Below are 26,279 nucleotides of genomic sequence, written 5' to 3' on the forward strand. Positions count from 1 at the left end.
TCATGTAGGCATAATGTAAGTTTTTTTTTACATAACCCTCCACCACCCGACAGACAAAATGAAATCGAATTCGGGACAAACGTGCCAACTTGTTTTTTGTTCAGCAAACTGCAGGAATGTCGAAACGCCCAAGCGAAATTGTCGACAACTTTAGGACGACGTTTCGCTAGAGATTACAGCCAGCATCACGGGGCGTTCACAAAAGCTCTCGTGAGAGCCTCCCCGTCCAATTAGCAGCCCCACTTATTTATCATCAGAGCTGGGATGAGCCGAATGGAGTAAAATAAAATCAAAATTTCATGTCATAAGCCTATCGTGCAGTCATTAGTGGCCGAGATTTGACCATGAACTCACTGCACGCGAGAACCGAGGTTGATCCCCGGGTCATTTAGGAAATTCTGAATCGTGCCAAGCCCATCTCTAACGCAGGGGAGTAGCAGCACGGGGGCAAGCTGCGGCGAGGCCCGGCCACATGGAACGGCTCTGCTACTACCGAGGTCTCCTCCATCGGCCTGTAGTTAATCAAACGACCGATGCTGCAATTTCTAGACCGACTACATTTGGTCAGCAGCAGCATTGGGAGCGTTTGCACGAGGCGTGATCGCCTCCTGGATCTGACCACGCACAGATGGCCTGAATAGGTAGAAAGAGGTTATAAAACCACGCTTGAAAAACCAGTAACCCCAGTGTGTTTCAGTGACAGATTGGCAGGCAAGCCGAATGTCATCATTATAATCAGCCATGATGAATCCATGGTTGGGGTGCTCAAGTCACTGCCATCCCTCACAAATACACCTGATGTATACACCACAAACAGACCACAAATACACCAGATGTATACACCACAAACAGACCACAAACACACCACACAGAGACCACAACTACACCAGATGTATACACTACAAATACACAACAAATACACCACAAACAGACCACAACTACACCAGATGAATACACCACAAATACACCAGATGCATTGAAAGTAATCAGAAAAGCCAACGCGTGCTCATGCCCGTCGGCACCGCGGAGCGGCGGGTCAAAAGTCGCGTGAGAACCGGCGACTCGGCCGCGCGCCCAGAGCGACGGCCGCGGCGAACGCGGCGACGCGGCGGGGCCCACGGCCGCGCGGAGACGAACGAGCCTGCGCGGCGCGGAAGAGCCCGCTCAAGTGGAGGTGAAAAGCTCAGCGCGATGCGGTTATCCCCGAACAAACAAAACAAAAACCCCGGGGTCGCCGGCCGCCACTCGCTCGCTCGCTCGCGGCGGGCACGGCCACGCTCCGCACACGGCACGGCACGCACGGCACGGCAACACCCCGAGGAACAAGGCCAATTTGCGACACTTACTTGCTAGCAAATCCGGATACTTCTCTCCATAAATGTTCTTCACGATGAAAGTTTTCCCCACCGCCACCCCCAAAGCTGTCAAAGGTGTTATCCCCTTAGTTTTGTTGCGTCGATTTCTCCGGTTAAGCTGTTGCTATTGCAGCGAGTGCTTCTGTCGCGTTACACTTCACGGCACAGATACACACGGAGGGAGAGAGACACACAGAGACAGAGGAGTCGGCTGGGTCGACCCGTGGGAACTGCGGAGCGGTGTGACGCGCGAGGCTTAAAACTCGCTCGGGGTGTGGCGGCACCGGGCCCTATAACCGGAGCGGAGCGAGAGAGAGAGAGACAGGGAGAAGACGGCGTCTGCCCAGAGCCCCACCTCGCTCACGCGCGGAGCAAACCCGCCTGACCGGATGCGCGAGCGTGCGGCCACGAACTGAGAGCGCAAACCATCGCTGGTGGAGCGGTGACACCAGAGGCTACCCCGGGGGGTGGGGGGGGGCATTAACCTTCCATCACTCACTCTTCTTTTCTCATTTGCCTTTCCTGCTGCTGCTGCTGCTGCAGGTCACGTGGCTGTCGTGGTCGAGGTGCCGCCGGACAATCGAGGGCACGGGAGGCGCACGCAGCGTCGGCGAATCGGGGTGAGCGCGGGGGGGGAGACGCTCGGTGACATTCGGGTTCCCGCCGACTGCCGCCGATTCCTCCCACGAGCGATGCCACGGTGGAAAACGGAAACCGGTGGACAATAGGATTGGCTGACATCGGAAACAACGGCCAGGATCATGCCTGGCTGAGGTAACAAAAAAAAACACGCGGGATTATTTACGTTAAAGCTCGGCTTGGTTCAGCTTTCTTACTGAAAACACATTCCTCGTCGAAATGAATTTTTTTGTATTTAACCCAAAGGGTCTCCTCCTTGCTGAGACAAGCAGGCCCATCTCCGTTGGCGGTCCCGATGCCACAGTGGAACATTCCACATTCCCATGGTTGGAAGTAAAAACATTTTTTTTTCTTTCTCCAAAAGCAGCTGAGTGACGGGGGCCAGTCTCTCCGTCGGTGGCGGGGCGCGAGGAACCACAAAGTTGTGCCCGCCGTTCTTTTGTGTTCGTGGCTCTTCGTCCCCAGCCCTGCATGTAACATTGCCCTGCATGTAACGTCCCCAGCCCTGCATGTAACATTGCCCTGCATGTAACGTCACCAGCCCTGCATGCAACATTGCCCTGCATGTAACGTCACCAGCCCTGCATGTAACATTGCCCTGCATGTAACGTCACCAGCCCTGCATGCAACATTGCCCTGCATGTAACGTCACCAGCCCTGCATGCAACGTTGCCCTGCATGTAACGTCACCAGCCCTGCATGTAACATTGCCCTGCATGTAACGTCATCAGCCCTGCATGCAACGTTGCCGGCCAAGTGGCGGGAAGCGCGACGGTCTGGTGACACTGCGGCGGTGCAGCACATCGCGGGACGCGCTGGGTCACGACCGCTAGGCAGCGCCACCCCCGCCACCCCCGCCACCCCCGCCACCCCCGCCACCCCCGCCACCCCCGCATGCCACCATCGCCCGCAGCCAAACCAGCTGCAGGTGGCGTGAGCGAGACGTCACGCTCGGAGGAGATGGTGACGACAATGTTTGTGTTCGTACGCATGCTGAACTGCTTTTGCACCGTGAGTAGCCGACCGTGCTAATCGGAGGTGCGGGGTAGAAGGACTAAAAACTTAACGCAACAATGCGCTTTTAAAAAAAAAATGTTGTTTCATTATCGACGGTCGCCTTCTTGTCGCTTTCACCGCTAGGCCCAGCCACTTCACCCCAACAAAAACAAAACTTAAGCGGAGTTTGGGTTTTTTTTCTTCAGCAGAGCCGAATCATCTCCCCCTGCCAAGTGCCTCGCCGTTCCGAGAGCCACCGCTTACGGTGATTATGGCTGTCGGGTCCTTTTAGACAAACAAACAAAGTCGCTGCTCGCCAGGGGCCTGCAACGGACTTAACAAGCGGAATTATCAGCAATTAACAGGGGATTTTCTGCTTCCGTATTTTCTGTCGACCCAAAAACTTTACAGAGACGTCGGTTACTGTCGCGGGAACTTGACGTGCGTTAAAAAATCGGATAAATTAACTTCACCCCAAGCCACGCCTCGGGGTAATGCGCTCTAATCCCTTAATAGCCCCCCCCCCGCCGCCTCCCCCACCACCGACGAGGAGGGAGAATGGGAGAGCACGGTACAGCCTCTGCCCCGCGCGTCATCGCGAGGACCAGGCATGCCGCCTGTCTTGGTTTCCCCAAGGGTTGTCCACCTTTCAAGGTGGCCCGTCCTGGAAAAAAATCCGTAAAAAAAAAGTCTTCCCGGAACTTTCAAAGTCCACGGCCTCTGTCAGTTGGGCAATAATAATGCACCACTCAAGGCAATGGATATATGACTGCCGGGTGACATGTGACTGGGCGCGCCCGTGGTAGCGAATGTGTCTGTGTGTAAGCCTGTCAAACAACGACTACAGCCGCCGCCGTCCACCACGAAGTGACGGTGTGGTCACCACGGCGCCTGTGCCAGGCCAGGTGCACTTTGAGGCCACGTGAAGTGTCGAAGGCTCGCTGCTGGCAGGTCACGGGAGACCCAGGTGGTGCTATGGGCTGACTGACTGAGATGACCGGCAGATTCATTCACCATCCACCACGCTGAACACTCAACCCACCCGCCCGCCCCCGTCCCCAGAGTTTCGATGAATTGTCACCATTCGGAGCCGCGATTCGATTGAAGAATCGACTCCGCTTCGTCCCGTTTACCACCGTAGCGTTCGCATCGTTTCTCTCATTTATTTGTCTCCCGTTTGACCCGTTTTCTTCACTCCGTCAGCCGAAGCGCGACGTTCATCTGTGCGAGTCGTAAATTATACATTTTCGGACTCGCGATTCGATGCGCGTATCTGCCGTCAGCACGAGAATCGTCAGTAACGATGCGTCGTTGAAAAGCCAAGTTCCCACGGCGTGCTGCAATCCCCGCGGACCTCGGCTTGCTTCCTGGCCATGAACAACATCTGGGCCTCCCCTAGATCAGTTCAGCATAAAATGTTTACGAGCAAGTGGTGTATGGTAATGAGCCCACCATCTAATTATTATTATAATAATAATAATTCCATGTATATAGCGCTTCTCATCAAGGATCTCAAAGTGCTGTACAGGACACAGCAGCAGCAGCACTCAGCATAAAAATATATTACAAGTGAAATAATCCATTTAATAAATGAACTAAAAGCTGAATAAGCGGAAGTGTATGAATAGGTTTTAGGGCGCATTTTTTAAATGTCCACAGACTCTGTGAAATCCCTGATATGTCGTGGAAGTGCGTTCCTGGGGGCTACGCGGGAACAAACTTGGCCACCCACAGACCGAATTCTCGATCTGGGATTGCAGAGAAGATCTGCAGCATGCCCAGCCCTGAGGGACCTTGAGGGGACATGGGTGCGACGATGTAGGCTGGGGCAAGATGGTTACGCGAGTTGTCGGTCTAAATTGGTATTCACTCTCAACGGGCCCCATGACAATGATGACAAATTGTGTCGTCATTGCCATGCCTGCTGCCTGCCATTGCCAAGCACGTGGGGTGATGTACTGCCATCTGAAAGTTCGAGCAGACACTGACTTTCATGACATTACTCAGCGAGCATACTTGATGATTTATTTATCCACGTGGGTTTTGCATGCCGGGTGCTTGTCTGTCAGCTGACAGTGGTGGCTACTGATATCCTGAGCCCATCTTGCACCTCCGCTCGGGCAACTCAGCCTTAACACGACTACTTGGCAGATTGTGTAAAACAGGTGCTCGCTAACAGCACTTGCCCAAATAGCCGGTATGTATATATGTTGAACTTCTTTCGCACCGTGCGTAGCAGTTCTAAAAAAATCAGTTTTCTATCTAGATGATTTAAAAGTGCATAGCTCCAGTGGCTTCCTAATATTGGAAGGAAGAGCGTTTCAGACGGCCGCACAAGCGCGTGTGTGTGTTTGAGTACACACGCGGTGGTGCAGCGGTTAGCGTGCTACGCTATGAACCTGGCTAACACCAGTGACGATTATCTGAACCAGTTCTGGGCCTCCCCTAGGTTGACTCAGCCTCAAACGAGTACCGGGTACGACGTGTAAACATCGCCACCAGGGGGACAGAGACAGCCAGGAGCGGTGCTGGCCACCCAACCCCTCGTGTGCCGGACCGGCCTGAATAGGTGCTACTCGCTAACACCACTTGCCGCAAAAGTATGTTAAGGCTACACGGGGGATCTTTGCCTTGTACTCACGCGCTGATATCCTCCCTGCTCTCCCCTCCGATGAAGAGCTCCCTGTCGGGCGCGGCGATGCGCAGCGAGTGCTTGCGTCCCGTCCGCTCCTCCGCACCCGCGACCTCCGTGCACTGGGCCAAGTTCAGCGTGCCCTGGGGCAGCGTACTGGGCTGGAAACACACAACACAGACAAAGATCCCCCGTATAACCTCAACAGAACGTCGGGGCAAGCGCTGTTAGCGAGCAGCACCTACGAAGGCCGACACGGCACACGAGGGTGGGTGGGTGGCCAGCACCACGCCCGGCCGCCTTTGTCTCCCCGGTGGCGTTGTTGACCCACCGCAGCGGGTACTCATTTGATGCCGAGTCGACCTAGGGGAGGCCCAGCACCGGTTTGCACGTGCGCACAGGATCGAGGCGGCCGCCGTTACCGGTCTCCGACCATCGCTGCCTCCTTCGTCCGTGCAGGAAGTGAGGTCTGCTGCGTCGAGTTACTCATTGCAGGCTGAGATGACCGAGGGGGGGGATGGACACCCCGCGGGCAATGTTCCAAGTTTGCCGCAACTTCATGGGACCCCGGAGGCCCAAGCCGCGGTGTATCATTCACCAGGAACCCACGCGGGCCCGCACGTCGTTTTTTTGACGTGCAATGATTGCAGCGTCGTTCTCAGACGCAGGTTCTCACTGTGCGCCTCTTGTTGAAGGTAAGGTGTTTATTTAAGTGTCCGATGTGTATATTTTTACAGGTTGCTTATTTATTGCAATGTTTAGCACGGGGAGAGCATTAATCAGGAGAGGCTGGGATCGTGAAAAACACACGTGCAACAATGCTTGGACCTGAATGTATTCCAGGCAAAGATCTTCCCGTATAGCTTTCATAGGCTGTTGGGGCAAGTGCTCTAAGCATGCACGTGTAATGTAGTAACTCGGCGGGAGACGACTTCACGGGTAACACACTCTTTATTTTATCAAACTTGGTTACAGGTGACTAACACCTACTTTGTATCTCGGGTGACAAACACCCACTTAGCTACTTGGCGACTAACGCCCACTGAGCTACTCGGATGACAAACACCCACTTAGCTACTTGGCGACTAACGCCCACTGAGCTACTCGGATGACCAACATCCGATTAGCTACTCGGCGACTAACGCCACTGGGCTACTCGGATGACCAACATCCACTTAGTACTCGGGTGACAACCACCCACTTAGCTACTTGGCGACTAACGCCCACTGAGCTACTCGGATGACCAACATCCACTTAGCTACTCGGCGACTAACGCCACTGAGCTACTCGGATGACTAACATCCACTTAGCTACTCGGCGACTAACGCCACTGAGCTACTCGGATGACTAACATCCACTTAGCGACTAAGTCTTCAGCTCCGTCTTCGGGTCTTCAACTGGGTAACTCTCCCCGAGTGCTCTCGCGCGTCCCCCTTTATACCCCACCTGCGGACGTCGCTGCGAGCACCCACTTATTCGACCAATCGCCGGGCGCTGGCTACGATCCTCTTTTCCCACATCTCATCGTGCCTCACCACTCACGCCGCGCCGCCCCGTCATCTGTCACTCCCGGCGCGCGCGTCCACACCACGCCCACAACGCGTGCCCAACCCCGCACCCCGCGCCGCCCCGTGATCCATCACTGTCACAGTCGGCGCACGTCAATACCACCACTACATCACCCCCTACCACATAGCTCGCAGCCGCCCCGGCTGCTACAAAAATATACAAACCCTCCCTGTGTGCCCCGTAACACAACACAACAACAAGAACAACAACTAAGCTAACAACACAACACGACGCGAACACCACCATCCGCAACCCTCAACCAATGCCACCGCGACAATAGAACAATATATACAAACCGGCGAGTGACAATAGCAATGTGTATACAAAAAAAAATAAATGGAAATTTTTTTTTTTTCTTTCGACTCGTGCAGTGTCCCCTTTTCTTCCGAGCGTCCCTACAACGGGACATTACCCCGGCAGAGGGGAACACCGGGCGAGCTCGGTGTAGAGCACAAAAAAACCGTCCTCATGAAAATTGTTGAGACCTAGCCCGAGTCCGCCTTGCCGGTCCGTCGTACGGCACCAGACGCGGTTGAACGTCCGGTGGTGCCGGCGGTTCAGGAAGACATCGGCCAGGCATCGAGGACTCGTGCGTGCCCCGGGGTTCAGGCTCTCGACGGTCAGCAGCCGTCAAGCCCGAGGCACCTGGGGGTGGGTCAGGTGGAGACACGTGAGGATCAGCCTGCGACACCTCCCTCCCCGAGTCGACGGTCACATCACACGCCCGGTCGTCACGGCACAGAACGGGGTCACACGGTGCCGCATAGGGCTTCAGTCGGGAGGGGTGCACATACCAACGGCGTTTCCCCCATTTAATCTGTATACTCTGGGGCCGTGCAACCCGCACAATTTCCACCGGTCCCCTCCAAGGTCTCAACAACTTGGGGGACGTAGCCAACGGTGCATGTGGACAATGCAGCCAGGCCTTATCGCCTGGTTTCCAATCATGCGTATGCACCCTCCGCTCATGCAATTTCTCGTTTGCAATTTGCCGCGACCGCGAATTCAACCTTGCCCCCTCCCGCGCTTCAGTCAATTTGGCGATATTAAATTTGATGTGGTCTGCCAATTTAGATTTTGCACGTGGCTGGGAAATCCCCAGTTGGACGTCCATGGCCGGATCGGCCTCCCGCCAATACATAAGAAAAAATGGGGAAAACCCTGTCGCCGCATGAGGGGCCATTCGATAGGCCGCGAGTACCCCCGGCACCTGTAAGTCCCAATCAACCTGATCGTCGCAGACCTGTTGGCACAACATAGACGTAATCGTTCTGTTCAGACGCTCAACCATCCCGTCAGTCTGCGGGTGGTAGGGGGAAGTACGCACTTTCTTTGTACCCAACAGGTCGCACACCTCGCGCAACAAAACGCTCGAAAAATTCTTCCCTTGATCCGTCAGCAAGCGTTCGGGGGCGCCCTTGTCCAACACATAACCCTGGACAAAGGCGTCCGCCACCGCCGCAGCCGACTGGTTGGCGAGCGGCCATGCCATAGGCCATCGGGTGAAGTATTCCACGCCAACCAGCAGGAACCTATTTCCCCTTGGTGTAACCGGAAAGGGCCCCAAGATGTCCAACGCTACCAATTCGTTTATACGCGAAACCTGAATGGATTGCAGCGGTGGATTAGCTGCCAATGGTGGCGGTTTCCTTTTGGCGCACCCTACGCATCCCTTAAGAATATTCGCCACGTCGTTACCCATCCCCGGCCAATAATAGTCTCGCTGGATTAGGGCGAGCGTTTTGTGAAAACCCAGATGCATGAGCCGTTCATGAGCTGCCAGAACAACCCTACCCCGCATAGCAACAGGCACAACGAGCACGTGACGCCGGGACATGTTGTCCCACCTCATCAACAGGCCCTGTCTGCACACCCAGGAACCGACCCGCGCCTCCCCTTGTTCGGGAGCGCCAACTTTCCGACGCAGCGTAAGTAGGGAGCTGTCGGACATCTGGAGGCGGCCCCACTCAATGAGGGGCAACGACAACAGCGAATCCCTCCCCGTGGGGGCGTCCTCTCCCGGGGTGTCAGTGGCGGCGAGCGCAACTCCCGGGGTGCCGGCGACCGGGGGTTTGCACCGCGCTGATCCCAACAAACATGTGCAGTCCGTGCACGGCGGCAACCGCGACAAGGCGTCCGCGTTTGAGTGCCGCAACCCCTTGCGGTAAATCGTCGTGAATTGGTAGTCTTGAAGGAGCTCCAACCATCGGGACAATTGGCCCGATGGCTGCGCCACGCGCATAGCGTATTGTAGAGCCGCATGGTCCGTGCGGACCGTAAAATGACGGCCGTAAAGATACGGCCTGAATTGCTGTGTAAAAAAACACAATGGCTAACAATTCACGACGAGTTACGCAATAGCGTTGTTCTGCGGGGGAAAGAACCCTACTACCGTAGGCGACCACCCGTTCAACCCCCCCGACCAACTGTGAGAGCACCCCCCCGATACCCGTATTGCTGGCGTCCGTGTCAAGCAAAAACGGTTGTGTGAAATCGGGGTAACACAAGGGGGGAGCCTGCACCAAAGCGTCACGGAGGGAGCAGAACGCATCCTCCTCCTCTGCCCCCCAGTGAAACCTCACACCCTTAGCCGTCAAAGCGTGCAGGGGCTTGGCTATGGTGGCAAATTGCTTGACAAAACGACGGTAATAGGAGGCAAAACCAATGAAACTACGAACCTCCGTGACCGAGGTTGGCGTTGGCCATGAGCTGACGCAATGCGTCTTAGCAGGGTCCGTCGAGATCCCTGAACGACTCACGATATGGCCCAAATACCTGACCGATTCCCGAAGCAGAAAACATTTAGCCGGTTTAAATTTAAGCTTAGCGGAACGCATCCTGAGGAACACCGCTCTCAGTCGCTGGAGGTGCTCCTCGAAAGTCCGACTAAAGACGATAATATCGTCAAGATAAATCAAACAGGTATCCCATTGAAGGCCCGACAAAACCAATTCCATGAGTCTCTGGAACGTGGCGGGAGCGGAATGTAAGCCCATGGGCAAACGGTTGAATTCAAAAAGGCCCCCAGGTGTCCGGAAAGCAGTTTTAGGTTTAGACTCGTTATCGAGTGGCAATTGCCAAAATCCAGAAAGCAGATCGAGTGTGGAAAAAAACTGCGCTCCCGCCAAGGCATCCAGCGACTCATCCATCCTGGGGAGCGGATACGCATCCGCCATCGAGATTTTGTTTAAGCGGCGGAAATCGACACAAAACCGCAAGGACCCGTCCTGTTTCTTTACTAGGACAATAGGAGCACCCCACGGACTAGAAGAGGGCGAAATGATATCGGCCGCCAACATATCATTAACCGCCGATTGCACATGTTCCTTCTCGGCCGGGCTGAGCCGGAAGAGATTCTGACGAATAGGGGCCGCGTCCCCTGTAGCTATGTGGTGGCGCAACAGGTCAGTGCAGCCGATATCGTACTTATGTTTGCTGAACACGTCAGCAAACTCGATGAGCAAACCCCTCAATGCTCCCAATTGCACCCCGGACAAGTTAGCAGAACCCGCACACAGCGAGTCCAACCACTCAGTCCCCTCATCACTTTGAGGATGCGACTCGACAGTAAAATCTGCTTGAGCCACGAGCCGTTCCTCAACGGGCAGCGGCGCGGCGTGAGCCAGCACCGTTCCCTGCGCAATTACGGCCGGCCGCGACCCCGTATTCAGGACCATTACGAACGGCTCACTGTCCCACGGTTTGAGCAACCGCTAAGTCGAGGCCCTTACTGGCTCTGTTTGACGGCCCCAACAGCACCCCCTGTGCCTCCGCACCCACCTCGAGTGGCTTCCTGAACCGAAGGGGTACTAACATTTGTGATCCCGGGGGTACCCGTACAGTGTGAGTCGCCAGCGCCTGCACCGTCGCACAAACCGTGCGCACTTTGATAGGGCTCGACAAGAAGGCAACCCGCCGACCTGACGGAAGCTCTATGCAGGCCTGATCAATAAGAATTTTGATGGGCATTTTTGACAAAAAGTCCGTACCTAGCAAACAGGGAACGGCCAGCGATGATGATACAAAAATAGGGCCCGCTAATTTAATGTCCCCAATGCAAATAGTCGCCCGAATCTGGCCGATGATCCCCAGGGATCCCCCATTCGCCGCATAAAATGGCACGTCTACTGGCAGAAGGGGTCTACTTTGGACGGGAAGAATGTTATAAATAAGGTCCGAGATGATGGTGGCCGACGCACCCGTGTCAACAAGCACCCAGACCTCAACCCCGTCAATGAACCCCGTTACCACGGACGACCCGGCTGACGCAGCCACGATCCTGTGGGCCAATTCGGACCACTCGACTGCTTGCGGGCCGCGTACGGACCCCCCTCGCCGAATTGAACCCCCGGCACCCAGCCGCGAACCCCCCACCGCGAAGCGGCGACCCGAATGTGCCGTGTTTGTGGACCGAACGTGTGAGGTGCCGCGACTTGCCGGGTTTTGTTGGGATGACTTGTGGCCCTGGTCGTCGTCCCGACGTGGTCCTGCGGCGCGCGGACGCGGGGCCCGGCACCCGGCTGCGACGTGACCCCGAAGGCCGCAGTTGTAGCAGACGACGGACGTCGTAGGTTTCGGTTGCTCCAGCTTGCGGGGCGAACGTGTGGGCGAACGACCTCCCGTTCTCCACTCCCCCGGACACGATGCAGCGAAGCCCCGCTCCTGCACCGCAGCTGGCTGAGGTTCGGCGATCGTGGCGGCCAGTGCCGCATTCCCCGGCCATTTGCAGACGACCCCCGGCTTGCGTTTGAGGACCGCGTACGCGTGAATGCTCGTGGCGATCGCCAGGGAGCAGATCTCCATCTCGTCTGCCACGTTGATGGGGACCCCCAACTCGTGGGCCAACACCAGCAGCTGCTCCGTCACCATGGCGTCCTTCCCCTCCATATCCATGCGGGGAAAAGCCGCGTCCGCCAAGGCGAGCAGTGCCGTGCGGTAGGCTAGCGTCGTTTCCCCAGCCACCTTCCGCCGATCGTAGAACTGGTGGCGGCACGTGGAGGGCGGCCCGAACACCTTCGCCATCAGGTGTAGTGCGGCCTGGAGCGTAGAGCGGGACGACCTTGCAGCAGATGTGAAGGCTGCAAGCGCGTCGTCGTCAAGCATCGCTGGCAACGCACGCAGGGCAGTGGTGTCGGACCACCCCGACATCTCCTGATGAGCGAGGAACCTTCGTTGGAAGGCTCCCCAGTCGCCCCCATCCGCCTTGAACGCCGACAGCGCGGGCAATCTTTGCTGGAGGACCCGATCGTCGTCGACGTCGGAGAGATTTTCCCGCGCTCCGCTGGAGTTGTGTAAAATGTCGGCTCGGTTGTCAGGCGCAAAATGGAGGGCTCCGGCGCGCGCCGATGACGTGGGCTGCGCTGCGCGGAGGTGTCCGGCCACGTGGCGTCCGTCTTTCCCGCCAATCGTTGGCGGCCCCCCAAAAACGGCGGCAACTTCCAGACTTTTGGCGCGAAGCGCCTTTTGGCAGGAATCCTCCACCGCCGCTTCCTCCACGACCCCCGCAGCCGTTTTTCCGCTCGCCGGAACGGAGATGTCGGCCAAGACAGCGGCGGCGGCGAGTAGCAACTCCGCCAACCGGGCGTGCGCGTCCTGGAGGCCGGTGTCGGAGGCAAGCGGAGCGTCGGCCATCACCGCGAAGTGCTGCATCGGCGGCAACTCCTCGTCCTCTACTCCCGAGGTCGGTGTCCCCGGTACGCCGTCGTCATCCCGACCTCGCTCGTGGGTACGGGTAGTCTTCCTTGTGTCCATACTTCTTGAAGACAGGTTTACTTCTGACGCCAGTTGTAATGTAGTAACTCGGCGGGAGACGACTTCACGGGTAACACACTCTTTATTTTATCAAACTTGGTTACAGGTGACTAACACCTACTTTGTATCTCGGGTGACAAACACCCACTTAGCTACTTGGCGACTAACGCCCACTGAGCTACTCGGATGACCAACATCCACTTAGTACTCGGGTGACAAACACCCACTTAGCTACTTGGCGACTAACGCCCACTGAGCTACTCGGATGACCAACATCCGATTAGCTACTCGGCGACTAACGCCACTGGGCTACTCGGATGACCAACATCCACTTAGTACTCGGGTGACAACCACCCACTTAGCTACTTGGCGACTAACGCCCACTGAGCTACTCGGATGACCAACATCCACTTAGCTACTCGGCGACTAACGCCACTGAGCTACTCGGATGACTAACATCCACTTAGCTACTCGGCGACTAACGCCACTGAGCTACTCGGATGACTAACATCCACTTAGCTACTCGGCGACTAACGCCACTGAGCTACTCGGATGACTAACATCCACTTAGCGACTAAGTCTTCAGCTCCGTCTTCGGGTCTTCAACTGGGTAACTCTCCCCGAGTGCTCTCGCGCGTCCCCCTTTATACTCCACCTGCGGACGTCGCTGCGAGCACCCACTTATTCGACCAATCGCCGGGCGCTGGCTACGATCCTCTTTTCCCACATCTCATCGTGCCTCACCACTCACGCCGCGCCGCCCCGTCATCTGTCACTCCCGGCGCGCGCGTCCACACCACGCCCACAACGCGTGCCCAACCCCGCACCCCGCGCCGCCCCGTGATCCATCACTGTCACAGTCGGCGCACGTCAATACCACCACTACACACGTATGAAGTACGGCACGGCACAAGAGGGGGTAGGTGGCCAGCACCACACCCGGCCGCCTTTGTCTCCCTAGTGTTAATGTTTATACGCCCCACCAGGTACTCATTTGAGGCTAAGTCGACCTAAGGAAGGCCCAGGATCGGTGCAGATAATCGTCACTGGTGTTGGCCGTAAACAGGTATGGAACCGCAGTGCGCTAACCACTCCGCCACCGCTCCCCGCAATGTATTCGCACACGCACAGTGGATGCATACAGCCAAGTGAACACACGTGCATAGATACATACAACAGGTTCATAAAGCAGTGCAGAGTTAACCACCGTGCCCCTCACTCCCCCCCTCCCCCCCGCACACCCACACACCCACACACCCACACACCCACACACCCACACCCCCTCCCCCCCGCACACCTACACACCCGCACACCCGCACACCCGCACACCCACACACCCACACACCCGCACACCCGCACACCCACACGTGTACACACACACACACACCCGCACACCCGCACACCCGCACACCCGCACACCCACACGTGTACACACACACGCACACCCGCACACCCACACACCCACACACCCGCACACCCGCACACCCGCACACCCGCACACCCGCACACCCACACACCCACACGTGTACACACACCCACACGTGTACACACACCCACACGTGTACACACACGTGTACACACACGTGTACACACACCCACACACCCACACGTGTACACGTGTACACACACAAGCACGTATGAGCAGACACAAAGACGTCCACACAAGCTCTCAATGCCAGGGAGGCAACGCTTCGATTTCAAACCAGTGAGAGCTCCTCTTCTAGATCAGTGCTTCTTAACCTGGGGAGCGTGATGCCCTTTCTGGGGGTGCGAGACGTGGGCAGATATTTTTAGAAGGTAAATAATCGAAAACACATCAAGCCTATGTATTTATTAACATACTTTTTAAAAAATATTACGATTGAGATCCAAAGGGGTGCAAGGCTGCAGTAAAGCTTAAGGAGCACGGTTCGAGTTATAGAATCAGAATCGTTATTTCCAACTGGGGGAATCCGAGTTATAGGAAGACGACCGACAAACGCGTACGTCTCAAACATGACCCAGAGCGACGGCTGCGACACCCACGGGCACAAGGCACAACGGGTTCACACAGCCACACACACAAACACAAGATTAACGATAACGCTGAACCATCAACTATGTCCTTTTTGGTTCTTTCGGTAAAGTCACGTAGGTATAAAAAATAAAATATACCCACGTGACTTTACCGAAAGAACCAAAGAGTATGGATCCCTGCAGTCATGAAAACTTCAAATCTAGATATCAACTATGTTGTTTATCTATTGTCTTTCAAAAAAAGGTGACAGAAGCAGAGGTCGCAATCGGGTACCCGATACCCGTACCCTACCCGATACCCGGCTACCCGTACCCGGCCAGGTACAGGTACGGGTACCCGTTTGCGACCCTGGTGCGGCCGGGTACGGGTACGGGTAAGGAATCAAAACCCGTTTGCGACCTCTGGACAGAAGGCAAAGTGATTTCCCTGCTCTCCTGGTGGAAATTCCACACTCCTATGGTGGGGTCAAGTTTGTTCGCAGGACAACCACTATTCGCTTTCCCCAATAGGTTGGAGAGCACTCATTTTATCAACGCCGTTGGGTTGAAGAATTGAGTCAATCCCTTACCAGGATTTAAAACTCGTGCGTACTTATTGCGAGCCATGCACTCCGCTACACAGCCATATATATAAATCATGATTCATCGAACATCTCCAAGCGCTGGCATTTACACCTCCGTAACTCATGCGGCACATTTAGTAATTGCTGCTGCCAAATCTATCATCACCGCATGTCACATGACCTTAGTTTAATTTAAAATTGAAATAATTTTTTGCAGCTTTGGTGTATCTGCAGAATGGCCTCCACATCGCAGCGATAAATTGTTGACATTAAAATATATCATATTGAACAGGCCTTGGTCTAGCCACGGCTGAATGAGGGCCATGTCATATCAGTCACGGGGGGTTTGTGTGACCGTACTTCGCCACGCTGGGCAGTACGCGGTTGGCAAAGGGTGGCGAGGAGTCCCAGGATTTGTTCCGATATCACTCGTCGCTGTTGGTAGCCGTGGCCGGCAATCGAACTGAGGTCGTCGGCTTCATGGCTCTATGTGCTAACAACCGCTGTGCCACCACTCCACCATGACCAAATTAAATACAAGTTAATCATTGTCGACCAATTTTCTCCTTCCAAATTGGTCACGTGTTTTTTGTTGTTGTTGTCGATTTCTGCTCAAACCACATGCACTGCAGCTGCTGGGTTTTCTCCTTCTTCTTCAGAGTGACGTTTGAATGAAGGTTACAAATTAAGTAAATAAACCAAGAGAACAAATTCCCCTCTCTTGCTGCAGCAACAGTAGCAGCAAAGTCAGCCCACGGCGCGCGGCGGCACGAAGCCCATTGTTGATCTTTCCGTAATACTCGGCGGTGGGCGTAACCCCAACCCCCAAGGTCACCGGGGTCAGGGCTCACCAAAGGGCTGTGCGCGTGCGATGGTTTAACCCGGCACGCGTGGCACGGGGCCCATCGCAAGTGACGGCGAGAGGGAATCAAACAAAACAATCGTAACACCCACCAACCAAGGTGACCATCAACAGGGGCAGGGCTGCAGGGCCTTCCCTGCCTGCAGCCCTGCGCCCTGGTTAATGCCGGGCCCCCCCTTCTACATTCTAAGGCAGTCTTCCCTCGTTATTCGCGAGGGATACGTTCCGGAGACGCTCGTGTCTTTTCTCAATAAATTGCCTTAAATAAATACATAAATAAGCTATTAAATTAAAATTATCATAAAAACACAAGCAAAAGAAATGTGCTTATAGTAAACACAAAGTAGATGAAATGTAACATGAAAGTATTAACGACTATAATAAGCAAAGAATGTCTGTGTGTCCCGCGCGTGACGTCATTCCACGTCGGCCAGCCCCCCTCATTAATACTCATGAACTGGTGACGTCCTCCACATGGACCCCCCCCCTCATTAATAATCATGAGCGGGTGACATCATTCCACATCGAACAGCCCCCCTCATTAATAATCATGAGGAGGTGACGTCTTCCAAATGGACACCCTGCCATTAATATTAATTAGCAGGTGACGTCACTCCACATGGGGGGGGCGAGGCGCCTCCTCCCCCCTTGTCAGCGTCAACTTACAACCCTCACTACAAAGGCAGAACCCTCAAGCGGCCTTACAAATTGCACACGAATTGATGCAATTGTAATCTAGCTCTCAGACACCGTCTTGTTCAGTTATATGTTTATTTATTATGAATAAAGTCCACCGACTCACTGATAACTTAACGAGCAACGGCGAGTGACTATATACACTTGGGTAACTTAGGTAAATCTATTCTGAGACAACATAACTCTGAGCCTTCCAAGACGACAAGGTGCCCACTCCAGGATGGTGAAGACGACCCGCTCAAAGGTGACGACGGTGATGGCAGTTCCCCCACAACAGCAGCCCAGAGCCCCGGTTCACGCCGACTTTTATCCCCCTCACGACCCGGCCACGCCCCTATTCCCGAACCCTCTCTCACCGCACCTGGCCCTGTCCGTCTCTGCCCTTATTACAATTTACGACCGTTAGGTCCCCGTGCTTCCCCTCACGCGACCCTGTCGCATCAATAATTATTAGCGACCACTTAGGTCCCAGTTACCCTAACGTGACCCTGTCTGTTCGCGTTACTTTAATTAGTAGCCATGGCCACGGGGATCCGTACTGTCCCTACATCACCCCGTACTGTCCTTACACAATGAATATCATGTCGCGGTCTGCTTTTCGCTCGCAAGTTTCAGATTTACTGAAATACACCCGTCCTTGGACGGGCAATAGGCTAGTTATGTTATAGTTTATAATGAACTTATATTAAAGTATGATGCTGCGCAGTAGCATCATCATCACTTTCTCTCTCTCCATGCAGTCCTGTAGAGTTCCAAATGCGATTCGCGGACAGCCCAAAATTGCGCACAGCAAGTTCGCGAAGAGCGAGGGAATGCTGCAGCGAAGTAAAGAAAGGTGTGGGGCGCCTTAGCGGACCACCCTTGGCCGTGAAATGGAATGTGCCCGCGTGCCGTGTGCTGGCTTCAGATGGGTGAATTGGCAACCACCGTCCACACGCAGCAACCAGCACGCGATGGCGAGAGGGGGCCGGACATCGTGTGCAGACGAGTACGGCAACGAAGCGACGGGGCATCGGAGAGCATTCGCTCGTCCGCGCCGGGGGTTGAGAGCCAGAGCAGAACGCATGACGGGCAACCGCGCAGATCTTGTCATCGCTGCTGTTTCGCGTTTCACACTCGTTTGAAGTTTGTTTAACATTGACCGGAGTCGTGCCCCCCCTCCACCCCCCCCCCCCCACACACTCTTTTTTAAACAAGGTCTATGCTACAGGTGTGACTTCCTGGAGTGTTTAACACGTAGGCTTTCGCGACCAATATTGTTCATAATCAACGATTTTTGGGTTTAGATCGCGTTATTTATAAATGTGTCGTAACCCTCCACCACCCGACACGGCCAATCAGTAAAAAAGTGTCACGTTGACAAAAGACAAATAGTTCACTGCTTTAGCCCACCGTGTGTTGAAGCGTGAAACCACAACATTCCTGGAGTGTATCACAACAACTAAAACAGAGGCATCGGTAATAATCACGTAAAAAAGAACGTGAGAAATTACCAAGAAAAACTCAACAAGCGGCAGTGAAGTATTTGGGCCATGGCACCGTGGGCCTCATTGAGTTTGATGCCAAGCTACGGCTAACATCAGGAGCGAGTAAGACTTAATTCCAGCCGGGCTTTTGGCCGGGCCCGTCCCTGTCGTCAGCCCAGGAAAATATTTCCGCACCCGGCGCACCACATGCAACATACCTGTGGCTAACTCCCGTGGCCACGATCGCAGCATGCCAACTCCAGTCTGCCAGGGACCCAGAAAATATTCGGCGAGAAATCAAGCCCTGGTGGCAGGCGAAAATCTGAAGCAGCGCCGGTCACTCGAAACCCCACCTCCTACCAACTGGCGCGGTTCAAGTATGGCCAAACTACTATCCGACACCCGTTACCGTAACAACAATAACAATTAAAACGGAAATGAGCGAGTGAATGAATCGCCACGAGCCCACAAAGGGGCGCATTCCCCGGGGTCACCACTTGGCCATTATTCTCTCGGCAAGAACGCGGCGGCCGTGTGGGGCCGCCCCCCCCCCCCCCCCCGAGGCAATCTAATTAGCGCTCTCACCTGGCCGGGGGACAACTGGGGTGCTTGGGTCCGAAGGGCCCCGGCCTGTGACCCGCAGCTTAATGCGCCGCTTAATTGGGACGCGTCACGCCTCAGCGCACACACACAGAAAGGGCCCACGGACAGGCACGCACGCACACGGAAGCACAAATACTCACACACACTCGCGCACACAGAAGCACAAATACTCACACACACTCACACAGAAGCACACATACACACACACTCACGCACACAGAAGCACAACTACTCACACACACTCACACAGAAGCACACATACACACACACTCACGCACACAGAAGCACAAATACTCACACACTCACACAGAAGCACACATACACACACACTCACGCACACAGAAGCACAACTACTCACACACACTCACACACACAGAAGCACAACTACTCACACACACTCACACATGCACACAGAAGCACAAATACTCACACACGCACTCACACACACAGAAGCACAAATACTCACACACACACTCACACACACAGAAGCACACATACTCACACACACTCACACACACAGAAGCACACATACTCACACACACTCACACATGCACACAGAAGCACACATACTCACACACACTCACACACACAGAAGCACAAATACTCACACACACACTCACACATGCACACAGAAGCACAAATACTCACACACGCACTCACACACACAGAAGCACAAATACTCACACACACACTCACACATGCACACAGAAGCACAAATACTCACACACGCACGCACTCACACACACAGAAGCACACATACTCACACACTCACACAGAAGCACACATACACACACACTCACGCACACAGAAGCACAACTACTCACACACGCACTCACACACACAGAAGCACACATACTCACACACACTCACACACACAGAAGCACACATACTCACACACACTCACACACACAGAAGCACACATACACACACACTCACGCACACAGAAGCACAACTACTCACACACGCACTCACACACACAGAAGCACACATACTCACACACACTCACACACACAGAAGCACACATACTCACACACACTCACACATGCACACAGAAGCACAAATACTCTCACACACACAGGAGCGCACAAAGACAAAGATCCCCTGCATAGTCTTTGACTGTTGGGGCAAGTGCTGTTAGCGAGTACTTGGCACCATGCCCGGCTGCCTTTGTCTCTCCACTAGCTACTCATTTGAGGCTGAGTCGACCTAGGGGAGTCCCACAACTTGTTCCGCCACGTGTTGGTCGTGAGTTGCGATCGAACTCAGGTGGCCGGGTTTGTAGCGCAGCGTGCTAACCACTGCACTACCGCTCCCCCACTCTCTCACTCACATGCACACACTCGCTCACAGAGCATAACAAGACAAAGATCCCCGTGTAGCCTGTAACAGACTGTAGGGGCAAGTGCTGCTGGCGAGCACCTATAAAGGCCAGAACGGCACACGAGGGGGTGGGTGGCCAGCACCACGCCCGGCCGCCTTTGTCTCCCCAGTGGCGATGTTTAAACACCGCACCAGGTACTCATTTGAGGCTGAGTCGACCTAGGGGAGGCCCAGGACAGGTTCAGATAATCGCCACTGGTATTGGTGGCCGTGGGCGGGAATCGAACTCGGGTCGCCGGGTTCGCAGCGTAGTGCTATAACCACAACACCACCGCTCCCCCACTCTCAAGGCAGCACACACACTCACTCTCACACAAGAGCACACACTCGCACTGCCCCACAAAGCAGCTACACACACACTCACTCTCTCCACGACTCTGCCAACGGCCTTGAGCAGAAAGATCACAAAGGCGTGCATTTATTGCCGTTTTTGCTCTCTGCTTCTAATTGTACTCACCGTTTGAAACGTGCTGTATGAGTGGGCGACAGAGAGAAAAGCGAGGAGGGCATGAACTCCCACATCTCTATTTAACGTGCGGCATGCTAGCACAGTTACATAAGAAGCAGAACCTGGAACGCTTGGTCAAACGCACCCCCCCCCACAGCCTCCACCGATGTGAACTTGTTCAGACGGACGTATGCATCTTGAACTTCTTTCACACGGTCCGTAGCCAACCCTGGTAATCGGAGGTGTGGGGGAAGGACAACAAACTAAACGGAGACAACGAAAGTTCCAAATCTCGGGGGGCAGGCCCCGTTCGCTTTCCCCACGGCAGCCTCGCCGGAGCTCTCACGAGCAATGCAACGCAACGCGTTCCGCGACACCAATCAACGCACCTCGTGCCACACGAACCTCACAAACCACACACCGAAAAACCACATTCGCAACGCTCACATTACTCCCACTGACAGCGAACGCAAGTAACAAGAATCATAACAACAACTTCAGATGTGAATACGTGGGACGGCTCTGGAACCCTCAATTAAGTTGACCCACAAACCCACCGATTGTGCGTAATTGTGTGTATATGAATGGTACGTATGTTTAGCACCGCACGTGGTCAACCGTGATAATCAAAATGCCTATTAAGAGATGTATTTGCCAATTGGCATTGCCGTGTGGGAACCACGCTCAGAAAGCTATCATTCATGTACACACACATATGTCACCAAATGCACCCATGGGAGGAGAATAGTGAGCAGCGAAGCATCTGGGCTTTGCTCACTCTTCGTCGTCGAGGCAAATTTGCCTAAAATGTCTGGCCCTTGCCCGAGTCGCATTAAAGTCATTCCCATTGCCCCATTCTTTCCGATTTTATTTCTCATCTTCTGTTCTAATTATCTCCGATATATTGCTGTTGTTGTTGTTGTCGTTGTAAAGCGTTTAAAAATGTTGCCACATCAAACAAAATAACTATTTGTTTTAAGATATATTACTCTTGTTTTTACAACCATTGGTCAATTGACGCTGGATTCCCTTGCCGTGTCAGTCATCGGGAATTGTTGACCATACTTCACCACAACACTCAGTGCAGGTTGGCTAGGGGAGTGGGGGGGGAGACGGGACCAGGACCGAGTCAGATACCACACGCCACTGATGTCAATTGCTGATGTCAGCCACTGATGTGCCACTGATATTAGCCGTGGCCAGGAATCGAACCCAGGTCGCTGAGTTGTTCTATCATTGCGCTCATCAGTGTGCCCCCCACTCCACCCTCTGTTTTCATTAAAACAGAAACAATGCCCCTTATCACATCAGCTGCCGAGATGAAGTCTCGTGTTATCTGTTTAATTTTTACTGCTTAGTCCGCTCCATTTCCGCGTGGTAAAAACGCTGACACATGTGCCGCAGATTTCCAAGAATGCAATATCGTAAAAACAAAAGGCTCCTCATTCTTGTGGGATTCTTTTTAATATCGCGCTCCGGCGCAATAAACGCCAAGGCCGCCACCACCACCGCACCGGCCCAGCCCGGAGTCACCGTGCGGGAGCACACTCCTGTTACTAGACTCGCTACACCCACGCCCCCCTCGACTATCCATAGCTCCCCTCACTACCCACGGCCCCTCGACTATCCACGGCTCCCCTCACTACCCACGGCCCCCTCGACTAGACCCATTGCTGGATCACGCCCCCCCCCCCTCTGCTCGTCGTGGGGGTTGTCTGACCATGCCTCGCCAAGCTGGTCAGTGGCGGGGTGAAGGTGTGGAGCGTAGACATGACGTGGGAGCATATTAGTACCATACAACAACGGGGAGGGGGGGGGGTCTGCACCGCTCACCACATACCCCTGCAGCCTATAGCACCTGTTATGCACGGCAGTCTCGCATCACGGCACCACTGAGGCTCAGATGCTGCTCAGCGTACCGAGACTGAGATCGCGATTTGGTCACGGCGTCCATTGTGAACCGTAGGCAGGTAGATGGGACTTTGATCCAACAGTAGAGGCACTTGCTACAAACTCAATTTCCTAAATTCCAGAAATTTCACGAGCAAGGAAATTATTAACACAACGTTCGATTATCGCCTCCCTGTTCCATGCAGATCGATGTCTGGCGATCTGCTGAGCCCTAGGGGCAATGCCTATCACGCGTGTACCCTGGCAGTCTAGACAGTGTACATCACGCGTGTACCCTGGCAGCCTAGACAGTGTACATCACGCGTGTACCCTGGCAGTCTAGACAGTGAACATCACGCGTGTACCCTGGCAGTCTAGACAGTGAACATCACGCGTGTACCCTGGCAGTCTAGACAGTGTACATCACGCGTGTACCCTGGCAGCCTAGACAGTGAACATCACGCGTGTACCCTGGCAGTCTAGACAGTGAACATCACGCGTGTACCCTGGCAGCCTAGACAGTGAACATCACGCGTGTACCCTGGCAGTCTAGACAGTGAACATCACGCGTGTACCCTGGCAGTCTAGACAGTGAACATCACGCGTGTACCCTGGCAGTCTAGACAGTGTACATCACGCGTGTACCCTGGCAGTCTAGACAGTGAACATCACGCGTGTACCCTGGCAGTCTAGACAGTGAACATCACGCGTGTACCCTGGCAGTCTAGACAGTGTACATCACGCGTGTACCCTGGCAGCCTAGACAGTGAACATCACGCGTGTACCCTGGCAGTCTAGACAGTGAACATCACGCGTGTACCCTGGCAGTCTAGACAGTGAACATCACGCGTGTACCCTGGCAGTCTAGACAGTGAACATCACGCGTGTACCCTGGCAGTCTAGACAGTGAACATCACGCGTGTACCCTGGCAGTCTAGACAGTGAACATCACGCGTGTACCCTGGCAGTCTAGACAGTGAACATCACGCGTGTACCCTGGCAGCCTGCAGTACAGCAACGCTCCCCTTGAGCACGTGGACAAAGGTAACGCGACCCTCATCCCATCCACGCAAGCCAACACACCCGCGCGGCTCCACTGAAACGCGTCGAGGGCATTGCTGCCGAGACCACCTACTGCTCGACGGCAAAAAATAAAAAATAAAAATGTAAAACGACCAAGCCCAAACGAAACGACGAAACAAAAACAAGTTTAACCATTCCCCGAGCAATTACTCCGCTCGTGTTTATTGTTGTAGTCGTTATCAGCGAGGAGTCGCGGCCCGTCGTGGCGCAGCTCGAGGTCTCGGCCCCGGTTTATCATCAGGTCACACTGCTAACATCACACCGTCCAGTGAGACTGGGAGCACAGACATTGCGGCATAGAAGCACAGTACAACATACTCTTAGGTTTTTACGGTACAGTCACGTAGAATGGAAATAACAAAATAATAAAAATAAATTACTATGTTTTATTTTTATTATTTCCCTTCTACGTGATGACTTTACCGAAAGAACCAAGAAGATGAATCCCTGCAGTCACGAAAGCTTTAAATCACAGTACAACAGTTTTTTTTCTGCCCGGCCCTCTGTTTCCCACCACGTAGCTCCGCAGCCTATACCACCTGTCGTGCTTGGCGGTGGAGCACCCACAACCTTATCTGGGTAAAACCCTGCTTCGTGTCTGAGATCTGACGGGAGATTGAGCACATTCCTTGTGAGTCGGTCCGGGCGCCCCCCACCACCCCGACCCTCGCCCCCCACTTCAACCGACCAGCGCCTAAGAGAGCGGTGAAATATGGTCAAGCAACCCCCGAGACAGCGTGGGAAGGCCCTCGTCGTCACACGTCCGAGCTGCGGGTGTCTCTGCCGTCACTTCACAGCCTCGCTCACAGCTCCCCCTGGCAGTAGCGTCACAGTCTCAGCGGATTGCACTGGTGTTGATGCAGCTTGCTCAGCAGCCTTGTCATGGCTAGCCATGTTGCCGTGCAATATGATGATGATGATTATTATTCGGATTATTATCTAGCAGTAGTTTGGCAACTGTTCATGCAATATTACGTGAAAAAATATTTATCTAAAACATAAAACTACGGGAAAAATTAAGTGCTCAAACCGTAGCAGTGGTACGTTTTGATTTACTTTGCATTTTTAGCAGATTAAAAAAAACATCGAACAAAGCATGCTGGCAGTACTGCCTGTTTTGCTCCTTTGTAACATTATTTAAATACCTCTTGGATATTTCTTTTTATTGACAACAGATGGCGCGCGCGAAAATGCCAAACCGCGAACAGGTTCACCGCCACCGTCACACGCCGTGTCAACTCCAGGAACACCAGAGCGTGTGGCCCACGATCCTCGCATGATACTCGCACGATACTCACACGATACTCACACGCCGCGAGACGCGGGGTCCGTGGGCAGCCCGTCAGCCCCAGCGCGACGGGCGGCAGCGACGACGATGGGGAGAGTTTTTTTTTTGGAAGAGTTGTTTCGGAGAGCGCGGCACGGACGCCGGGTTCGTCCGGCACAAAGGGCTCGCTCGCTCGCGAAGTGCACGCCGCTCACGACGACGACCACGACACGCCAGTTTTGTTATCCTCGCCCCCTTAGGAATGCAGCGTTTCCCTCCCATCCACCGCCTGGCACAGTCACAGCCGCCACCCGATTCGCCCACACAGAACAAATGACTCTCCTCTCTCTTATCTCCTCTCTCTCGCCGCCGCCGCTGCTGCTGCTTCTAAACGGCTCACTCCAACAACAACAGCGGCTGTTAGGGAGGACTCGCGTTCCTCACGCGTGCAAAGTAAATGACTGTGATATTTAGAGATTCCGCTGCAGTAACAGTCATAACGGCCGTCGCATTCTCCGGATCACGGCCCACTTGTTCCCCCTCTATGTTGGCGCAATAGTTTAGGGGGGCTCTTGACGATGTGCGCGCGTGCGTGTGTGGGGTTGGGGGGGGGCAACACGTCTTTTTAAGGTGCTTCTTACTCACCAGAATGCCTCATCACCCGGAGGAATGCGGTGCTGAAGTTTGTCAGTGAGGAATCATCTTGCTTCGGATATTTTTTTAAATATATAATAAATTTGTATTATTATGGAGTGTGTGTGGGAGGAACGGGAAACGTGTAAGAGGAGGGAATGGTCACATTTCAGAGAGATGGGTCATCAACCTACTTGCTGGACTACATCCTGTGAGCGTCGCCTCATTGCCGTGCGGCGGGAGGAGGGGGTGGCGACACGCGCGCGTCGTCACGGTTCTATCTCTGTGTGAACCGCTAACCCCACTTACAGCAGAGCGGATTACGGCACATTGGGTACGCATGGTTCCATTCGTCCATGACTGACCACCTGCAAGCCATGCAACCGCCACGGCTGAAATTCTCCAAGAGAGCGAAGGAAAAGTTCACGAA

General features: G+C 54.3%; 1 protein-coding gene across 2 annotated transcripts in view; it reads right to left on the bottom strand.

Moving 5' to 3' along the window:
- The window catches only part of LOC144944469 (myosin phosphatase Rho-interacting protein-like), a 160,250-nt gene that overhangs the window by 62,681 nt on the left and 71,290 nt on the right, over positions 1–26,279 (bottom strand). For both annotated transcript variants that reach the window (XM_078872634.1, XM_078872635.1), the window contains exon 4: positions 5,632–5,783. In XM_078872634.1, coding sequence (XP_078728760.1) covers positions 5,632–5,783 — 152 coding nt within the window. The remainder of the gene's footprint in view (positions 1–5,631; positions 5,784–26,279) is intronic.

Source organism: Lampetra fluviatilis, chromosome 35 (assembly GCF_964198595.1).
Source record: "Lampetra fluviatilis chromosome 35, kcLamFluv1.1, whole genome shotgun sequence".
Lineage (NCBI taxonomy): Eukaryota > Metazoa > Chordata > Hyperoartia > Petromyzontiformes > Petromyzontidae > Lampetra > Lampetra fluviatilis.